The sequence below is a fragment of the Silurus aristotelis genome, assembly GCF_946808225.1.
Source record: "Silurus aristotelis genome assembly, chromosome: 3".
Classification (NCBI taxonomy): domain Eukaryota; kingdom Metazoa; phylum Chordata; class Actinopteri; order Siluriformes; family Siluridae; genus Silurus; species Silurus aristotelis.
In genome coordinates this window covers 26600879-26610878 of record NC_139576.1, presented here as the reverse complement: position 1 = coordinate 26610878, position 10000 = coordinate 26600879, and the positions used below count along the sequence as shown (strand labels likewise).

Sequence of the window (10000 nt, the reverse complement as noted above, 5' to 3'; positions counted from 1 at the left end):
GTTTATTATAGTGATATATTATTTTATAAATGTTGTGCATTTTGTTGGTTTATGCTAGGGGTTGCATATTTTTTTAGTCAGCTGCCAATTCAATAAACTAATAATAGCTAAATGTCAGCTAGTCATCTCAGTTAAAGCAACTGATTGCATTACTACTGTAGTCATTGTGTTTCTTTAGGAGGGAAATGTTCACTCAATACATTCCTTACGCAGTATTACACTCTTTATAGAGGTACAAAGTCTGAAAATGCATTTGTGTGGCGGAAGTGGCACCGGTATTGAATGAATGCAAACTGTTAATTTATGCCCATCAATTAATCTCACCATACAGCTCAATGATCAGTTCTGACTGAAAAATCAAGAGGTTTTTACAGACTGATACTTGTGGAACCATGACATTCAACAAACTAGAGGAGTACTCTACAACTCTGAGCACTAAATGTTCTCTTTCTAACACTGCTGGTCAAGAATACAATTTTGCTTTGACTTTTCCCATAATATTTATGTTTATCCCTATACAATGTGCAGATGACCATAGAACTGGCATTATATTGTCAGAAATATTTTCACACTAACGATTTGAATGTTTATTTATATTTCCTTAATGTCTGCCTGCATTTCCTTTATCTCTGCCTCTCAGTTTTTTTAATTATTATTATTTTCCCAGCAGGGACTTTGGAATTTGTAATATTAGCTATTAGTATATTCTATGCAACCCTTAGTGTATTTACAAAATGACACTTTGCATTCTATAGATGGATATTTTGTCTCAATCTTAAAAATGTGTTACATTCACCGTTAATAAAATCTGAATACTTATATAAAAGCATCTGCAGAGCAAGTTTTTGTTAAGCAATTCTCTTCTCTCCCTTTAAATAAGATATCCTTTTAATATGCCTAAAAATCTAAATAATGCATAAAAATAGTGTGTCTGCATTTAATGGAGCTGGGCAAAATGTCTTGGGTTCTATAATAAATTGACAAGGAATTCAAAACAAAGTGAGCACCGACAGAAAGCTGAAATATTAAAGGGATATTTTATCAAGCACATTTAACAGTCATTCCAACTCATTTGTTAACATGAATTACACTGCAGAGCAGTTTGTGCTTCTAAAATATTCTCAATAGTGCAGTAATGCAAGCTAAATGAAGAGTAATGACTATATTTGCACTCTTAACATTCCACTTACTTAACCTTATCCACTTTCATTTCATACAGCCATTAATTAATTAGTGTTGCCCCTTTAGACTGAGACTCAAAGCAAAAACCATTAATGCCATTTTTTCTCAAATTCAAGTCACTACAAACACATCACAACATATTAAACAGTCACTTATAAAAATGACTGACTGCCAGAGACAATATATGCAATCCTGAGGATCAATCTGATTTACATTTCAATTCATATTGGGTGCAAAGATGATATTTCAAGTCAGACATGAAAATATTTGATGCTCTAGTGATTATGAGTCACCTGTTTATTGTTTAATAAGTTGCTTCCAAAAGGTGTTAATTTATTCTCCCCTTTCCCTTTTCCCCTCTTCTCTCACAGGCTTACACTATTCAGGGACAGTATGCTATTCCACATCCAGATGTGAGTTTCCTAACAGCTCTCCCTCCCCACCACCCCTACATCCTATCTTCCTGTCTGCATGCATCTGTAGCTTTTCAACAAGCATTTCCTATTAATATTAAGCAATAATATTAATATGACATTTTTGATGTGTAGTTTTTGTTGCTTTACAATCTGAAATTGGTCATAGCGCAAGCCCTCCATGGTGTGGGCCAGACTTATTAGGACTTGGCCTGTCACATTTGTATTTTTAAATAGAGTGCAACAAAAAATGTGTGATGCCATTAGAAAGGTAAACAGCTGAGTAGGCTGCACAGTATATAGTTATTTAATCAATATTGTGATATTAGACCTCATGATGCAGATTTCACATAAGCCTGTTTGCATTAAAAAATGTCCCCAACAAATTATAATACAATATAAGTAGCACATCAAACATTTTTATAATGTCCCCCAAACATATACGCTGTGTATATATATATATATATATATATATATATATATATATATATATATATATATATATATATATATATATATATATATATATATATATATATATATTAGGACTGTCAATTGATTTAAATAATTAATCACGATTGTCATGAGTTAATCGCAACTTAATCAGACCATTTTAATCTGTTCTAAATGTACATTAAATGAGTAATTGTTAAGTTTTTACTTTAATCAAGTAAACTCAGCTTAGGCTTTTAATACCCTATCAACATGGGCATTAACAAATATGGATGCTTTATGAAAATGTATGTATTATTGTATGTATGTATGTATGTACTGTATGTATGTATGTATGTATGTTTGTATGTATGTTATATTAGTGAAACCAGACTCAACATAAAGCATGAAAACAAAATATTCTTGTAAATTTTTAAGTAATTATAGTGTTTAAAATTATGTAAATCATCAGGACACCATACTGAAAATTAGCCATGTTTCCACATGGACAGTTTTGATTTGCGGATGTGTGCACCATAGTGGATTTTGGTACGTGATTTGAGACTTGGTGAATCAGTAAAACAAATGTTTAGTGATAAAAAAAAGATTTTGGTAGCGTTAATTTTTTATCACTCTGAAATGGAAAGGCATTATGCTATAGACCTGCACAATATTACTTCCAGAACCATAAACAAAATAAGCACAAAACATTTCAAGCAGTAGCATATGACAATGCTATTTTTATCTATATCATTCAGCCATGCAATGGAAACAAAGCTGGCTAATTGTTGTTGTTTATACTCCACTCTAATAATTTCATTGTTATCCATATTATTATCTCTCACTGATCTAACCTTAAAAAAAAAATCGAATGATCATCAGTGACAGTCATGATAAACAATATCAAGCTCCTGATTAAACAGCCTGGGTTACATAAGCAAACAGCAGACGCCTCCTCAGTCCCCTTGAGCCTCATCATCTCCATCAATAATCAGAATGAATCTGTCTCAAGAATAATCACATGCAGTGACATTAGTGCATGTCAGTCCTTCTCAGTGTACTTCGGCAGTGATTGATGCTTAGAGAGAAGGTGGAGGACATTATAATCACTCAAATTAAGCTTTAGTTTAAATTGTACCTGCTTTTAAACATTTAGAGGACAAACGCAGAACTATTCATCAGTCTTGAATTGTAAGGAATAGTAAGGTTCCTTAGTTTTGTAGTACTATTTGTTTACCTAATTGAAGGGAATGTTGTCTGGAAGAAAGTTCATACAGCAATCAAGGATTCATCCTAAATAAAAGTGAGCATAATTTCACATTTGCTGACTAAATATCTAAAAAATCTTCCATTTTTTTTTTTTATTATATGAAAAAAAAAAAAAAAAAAAAACGTTTTATTTGTTAGTATGTGAGAGACAGTGCTTTAAGCTAAAGCATGCACAATAAAGCTCAATTTATAGTTGCTTTTAACTATGAATGCACAAAGTACTGCAGTACATATCCTGTGGAGTTTTAAAAGTGTAACTTTTGTATGTTATCAGAGATTAATGCTAGGTGCTTGTGTGATTTAATATAATCCTATGTAGAGTAGAGTAACTCACTAAAAAAAACTAATGAAATCTCCAAAACTTAAAAAAAAAAAAACTTTGGTAAACTCTAGATTTATAAATGCTTTTGAGTGTTAGACGCAGATTTAAAGTCTCTACGTTACGTATATAACCTTGGTTAACTGAGGGACTGAGACACTGCATCAACCACGCTTTGGGAACACGTCTGCATGACCATGCTCTGAAACACATGTGTAATCTGTCCAATGAAAGGGCGCAACATCACTGGCGGGTTGATGACTCGACCAGAAAGCTATGAACGCACATGCAGTAAAGATGGCGCTAGCTTTAAAGAGGGAAGACTATATAAGACTAGAACTTATAAGAGGAGGAGATAGCCTTTTTAATCCATCTGTTAAGGGTCTGCTTGCCCGCAAAGAAGACCCTTCTTTTATGGACTATAGCAGACGAAATGCTAGTCCGACTTCCACCACAGGGCCGTCTTGGACACACCCGATTAATCTTATCCTGGTCCGAGTATTGAAAGGAAGAAGAATTCCTGGAGCACATCTGGTCGTGTGGCAACAGAGGGCACCTTGGGAACATACCCCGGCCTGGGGTGAAAAAAAGCACTGGCCATGCCCTGGGTAAACTTTAGACAAGAGGGGGCCTAGGAAAGGACCTGAAGTGTCATTAACTATTTTTCCCAAGTGACTGCTTAGCAAGCGAAGAATAATATGCCGCAATACCAAACACGTAAACCTGTAGAGTGGAAAAAGAGGGCGAAGAGTGGTGAACTGTTACTGTAGGAATTCCAGCATTGGGCCAACCGGGCAGTTAACTGGATCTAACTAATGGTTCTCATACCATATGAGACCAGGCACCAGGCACCTTTTTGCAGTGTACAACCTTCTTGTGAAGGTAGCTCTGTACTGGAGAATGGTCTTTACAACCTTGGCTGAGAGACCAGAGGCTAAAAGCTGAGGAGCCACAGCCTCCACAACTCTCGGCAGTGGTGAAATATGGTGCCCCCTGCCTGAGAGGGAAGATCCTGCCTGAGAGGAATCTCCTAGTGAGGGAGAAGGGCTAAAAGGTCCGCAGTGCAATGGTAGGGAAAGTGTACAGGCGCAGCATCGGCCATTCCTGAAGAGGAGCTGAGTGAGTGAGGGAAAACCAGAGTTGCAAATATTCCACTTGTTCTCTGTAAAACTTAATATTTGCCCTATTACCCACTTCTGGGTGGAGCTTCCATTCCCCAGACCTTGGCCCTTGCCTCGAAAAGGCATCTGCTCACCTGGGATGTATACTGCCCTCAGTAAAAGCAGCTTCTCTTGGGCCCAAAGGAAGATCAGTCATGGCAGCTTGTAAAGGAGGCAAGAGCGCAGACCACCCTGATGGTTAATGTAAGAGAACACAGATGTTCTTAGCACATAATGGTACAAAACATGGAACCAGCACATGCAGGTCAAAGAGGAAATGTTTCAATGCTAGAAGCATAGCCAGCATCTACAGGCAGATAATGTACCACAAGAGTTGGGGCCCTTTCCAGAGACCTAGGGCAGAGCGGGCACTCATGACTCCCACACTACGCCTAGATAGGTGGTCCTCTGTTATAGAGAAAGCGCACTTTTCATGGTGTTTAGTCTTAACCCCAAATCCTTTATGTGGTCGAGAAAAACATCTCAATGCCGAATGGTCAAGTGGTCCGATTAAGCTAATATTAACCAACCAAGGCCAAACTGAAGAACCCGGTATTGGTAAGCTTTGCCCCCAAAGTAAACATTAGGAACTTTCTGTGTAGAGAAAGGATGGTATGTGGAAGGTTGCGTTCCTCAGATCTATTGTGACGAACCAGTCCTCAGACCTGATTTAAGACATGACTTGTTTTAGTGTGAGCATGCCGATCTAAAATGGGACTCTGTGGGACTATCAGAAAGGGACCACCTCAATGGCCTCCCTTCTTAAAAAAGTGTTTACTTCTTGTTCCATGACTTCTCGGGACCCACCAGAGTGGGAATCACCCTGTTGAATCGAGGTGGCAGAGACCTGAACTGAATCTTGTAGCCTCTTTCTACAGTATGCAGGACACATTTGGCAGGTTTTTCCAGGTTGACAAATAGTCTGCTAAGGCAATCAGTCTCTAGAGACTGACCTTTAGTGTCCCTAGAGCAGCAAGAGCAGTGCCCTGAAGTTGTTCTAGAGGAATCTCCCCCAAATCCGCTATGCACCTGGGTGTGCAGATCAGGAAAGAAAGGCAGTCCCCGGCATAGAGGCAGTGACCTGGGTCGCATTAGGCACTCATTTAGACGCACTTTCTGCTTTAAATTTTTTTAGCTTCAAAACCGCTCAAGTAAATACCTCCAAAGGTTTCTTAAACTCGACTAGTTGCAAAAGTCCAGGGATTCATCCAGTACGGTGCCCCCCATAATCCCCATCCTCAGAGGAAGAAATGTGGTGTGCCACGCCCTTTTCGTGGGGAGAAGAGACGGCCAAAGAGTGGGCTTCTGAACCCTGAGAATTTATGGATTTTTTAGGTAAGAAAGGAAAAAGGGACGTGCCCCTTTCTATTCCTTCTGCCAGATCCATTTGCAAACCTCACAACCTCAATCACCACTTTGCATCAGGGGAAGCAGGGCCAGAAGCGCAAGGCCCTTCTCGTGCCCTTTGATTGGTTTGGTGCGTGTTCATGCAGAGACATTACCAAATCGTCGTTGACGCAGCTCAAGTTTCTGAAAGGGAACTATTGTGACAGTGTAACAGTGGGAAGTTTGAAGAGAAACAGTGCTGTTCAAAGTCAATAAGAACGAAATCGCTAAATATTGTATAGGCACATCAGAGCCAAAATGTCCCTGAAGAAGAAGTGGATGTTGCTTATAATTTTGCAGGCAATCTTAGCAGCAAGTGTGGCAAGTTTAAACCCAGCCTGAAACTTTTAATTACAGTGTCAGGCCAAGTTCTCTTAAAGTTGATCTCAATTTTTGCTCTATTTTTCTCACTCTCTTGTGCTTTAGTTTTACCACTTTTTCACGGCTTCTTTTCCTTGCCTTCTCTTTTGTACTAGTTTCGGTTTCTTGATTTTCTCAGTGGGACCTGTGTTATAACAATAACCTCTTAGTTCTACTGTCCCTCCTACCCCATCAGCAGTTGACCAAGCTCCACCAGTTGGCTATGCAGCAAACCCCCTTTACCCCCCTCGGACAGACCACCCCTGCTTTCCCCGGTACGTACCCACAAGCCCTTTCAGTCTCCTTCTCTTTGCACCTCTAGAAACACTCTTTTTGTCGTTTTCTTTCACTCGTTTTTATGTTTCCTATTCTCTTAATGTCATGCTTCTTGAAATACCCCTGGTGGTTGCTCTTCACTTTTCTGTGACCTTTGTTTAATTATTATTTTTTTTTTATTTGCTTAAACAGCCTCTACTACAAACTAGGGCACAAATACCAGAGTGCAGATAAGAAATGATCTTGGTGTCACAATTTATTGGTCAAAAAGAAAGTGTGCAAATGTGTATGTATTTGTATGTTTTGTTTGTGGGTTTAACTACTGTATAGGACACAGCAATACTGGCAACCAAAGGCTACATTTATACTAAAAAAGACTCCTACCCACTAAAATACAGGTTAAACGTAGCATTTGTGATTTTCCATGTGCAAGTTTGCCAAAAATATGTAAATTTATTGCAAAAATATGTGATAAAAGCAAGTGGTTTGAAAAAGCACATTTTTGGCTCATGCCAGTGTTTATAGTTTCAATTATTATCCATTTTGTATGCAGTGCAGGATGGATTGTATCCTGTCTTACTCTGAAAGAAATTAATTGAAATTGTATTCCCCGATCCCTGTCTTCAAATGTAATGATAATATTGGGGTATTTGCCAATATCTTTAGTGGGATCAGACTGCTCAGTCTGGAGTCTCTGGTGTTACTCAAGTCATTTCAGATTTTAAGGTTAATGCCACACAAATGAATGTCCTTACACATTCTGTACAGAATAAAAGGTAACTTAAACCACTGAATAGTATTCCAAAACTAATTGTTGAAACCAACCATATAACAATTAGGACAGACTATAAAATGTGCTACACTACATACAGCACATACAACTGAAAAAGTGATCATGTAGCAACCAAATATGCAATTTATTTTAACATGGTTTTAGGATGCCATGGTCAATGGTTTTATATTTTATTTAAGGATTATGGATTAGACTATTTAAATTCTGAATGTAGACTTTTTTATTTTTTCAACTTTTACAAACTTTTCTACATACACTGAAACTCCTGACCTTATTTATATGCACCTGAGATCAATGGTCAATAATAAATGTGGGGGCAGCCATAGAAAACCATTCACTTTTGGCTCTTTTTTTCTTAACACATTGCCCTGACTAAAATTAACGTCCATAGGTTACATATGTAACCCTATTTCCCTGAGGAAACGAGACGCTGTGTCGAAACTCTTTGGGAAAGCGCCTGAGTGTTCACACTCTAAAATAATGTGTGTAATCAGTCAAAAAAATTTACGCTGGCTGTCACCAATGAGGTGACGTCACGGGCAGGAGTATAAGAGGCATTTGAGTGAGGGCAGCGGCAGCTTCTGTAAGGGAGAAGGAAGCGCTGCAGGGATGCCAGAGGTGTGACATAGAGACACAGTGTCTCATTCTCTCAGGGAACTAAGGTCACAATCAAAACCTAGAGACATTCCCTTTCAGGAATTCAAGATGCTTTGAAACGCTTTGGGAACGAGTATCCAATCATGCCCGACTGACCAGTCCCTGACTAGTGTGTGTCTGTCAACACAGCTAGAGGAGGACTAAGGGGCCAGGAGTGGCCCTGCGGTCTAGGTTATTAAACTGCACAAAGGTCGGCGGGGTGGACCAAGCCGCACTGTCACAAATGTCTTGGAGGGGAACTCCAGGGGACCAAGATTTTGAGCCAGGGACTCCCAGCACGGGGCCTAGAGATAGGAACCGGGGATCTCTCCAGACATCTAAGCCCTCTTTTGGGAGGGCCTTAGCAGATGAGCAGCTGATCGGTCCTTCTCCAAGGACCCATCCTCGTAGGTGTCCAGTGGACAGAGGGCACCTTTGGGATGTAACCGTTCGGGGGTACAGGAAGACACTAGCCATACCCGGGGTAAACTCCAGGAAGGAGGGGGCCACAGAAATGGCCTGCAGATCCCCTAATATTTTGATAGAGCAGATAGCCAACAAGAAAGCAGTCTTGATTGTAAGGTGCCTCCAAGATGCCTTGGCTAGAGGCTTGTCTCAACCCCTGCCTCGACAGGGTGTCTGCTGCCTCGTTCAACTGGCCCGGGATGTAAATCGCTCTCAAAGAGAGGAGTTTCCCCTGGGCCCAAAGGAGGATCTGGTGCACCAGCCTGCACAGGGTGCATGAACGCAGACCTCCTTGATGGTTGATGTAGGAGACCACCGCAGTATTGTCTGTATGGACCAACATGCTGTGAACTCTGAGGTCTGAGAGGAAATGCTTCAGTGCTACAAGCACGGCCAGCATTTCTAGGGAGTTTATGTGCCAGCGTAGATGGGGCACTTACCAGAGACCTTGGGCGGAGCGACCACTCATGATCATTTCCCACCCCATGAGGGATGCATCCGTCGTTAGCATTAAGCAACGACCAGGGACTCCCAGCACGGGGCCTAGAGATAGGAACCGGGGATCTCTCCAGACAAACTTAGGCATCGCGGCATGACCTTGGTAGTGTGGAGGGGGTTGCCCCTCTGTGAGAACCCACGGGTCCTGAGCCACCACTGAAGGGGTCTCATGTAGCTGTATGGATACAGCTGCCATAAGTCCTAACGGTTTCTGGAACTGCTTGACAGTGAGAGGCTGCCCTTCTCTGACCTTCCTGACGGCTGTAAGGATGGCCACAATGTGGGCAGGGGAAAGCTGCACATGCAAAGTGTTTGAATCTCATATGACACTGAGATAGGTGGTTCTCTGTAATGGAGAAAGCACAGTCTTTACAGGCATTCATCCGAAAGCCCAACGCTCTTATGTGGGCAAGAACGACATCTAGATGTCGGACCGCCAACTGCTCTGATTAAACTAGGATCAACCAATCGATGTAGTACTGGGTGAAAGGGCAAGGCCAAATGAAAAAACCTGGTATTGGTAAGCTTCAGCCCCGAAAGCGAACCTCAGGAACATCCTGTGAGAAGGTAAGATGGATACATGAAAGTACGCATTAAAAAGCGGTTCAGCTGACGTAGATCTAAAATAGGACACAACCCTCCGTTCTTTTTGGGAACTATGAAGTACCGGCTGTAGAACCCGGACTCGCTTACTGATGGAGGGACCACCTCGATGGCCTCCTTCTTAGGAAAGTGTTTACTTCCTGTTCCATGACCAAAGCTTGCTGGCTTCCCACCAGGGTGGGAAGAACCCCTCGAAAATGGGGCGGAG

The 10000-nt window shown here is 40.7% G+C and overlaps 1 protein-coding gene across 31 annotated transcripts in view; it reads left to right on the top strand.

The window, feature by feature from the left end:
• pcbp3 (poly(rC) binding protein 3) overlaps window positions 1-10000 on the top strand; it is a 97203-nt gene that overhangs the window by 75841 nt on the left and 11362 nt on the right. For 22 of the 31 annotated variants that reach the window (XM_083537578.1, XM_083537594.1, XM_083537585.1 and 19 more), the window contains 2 exons: window positions 1554-1595; window positions 6718-6796. In XM_083537578.1, coding sequence (XP_083393704.1) covers window positions 1554-1595; window positions 6718-6796 — 121 coding nt within the window. The remainder of the gene's footprint in view (window positions 1-1553; window positions 1596-6717; window positions 6797-10000) is intronic. The other 9 variants (XM_083537601.1, XM_083537590.1, XM_083537584.1 and 6 more) reach the window with 1 other exon arrangement.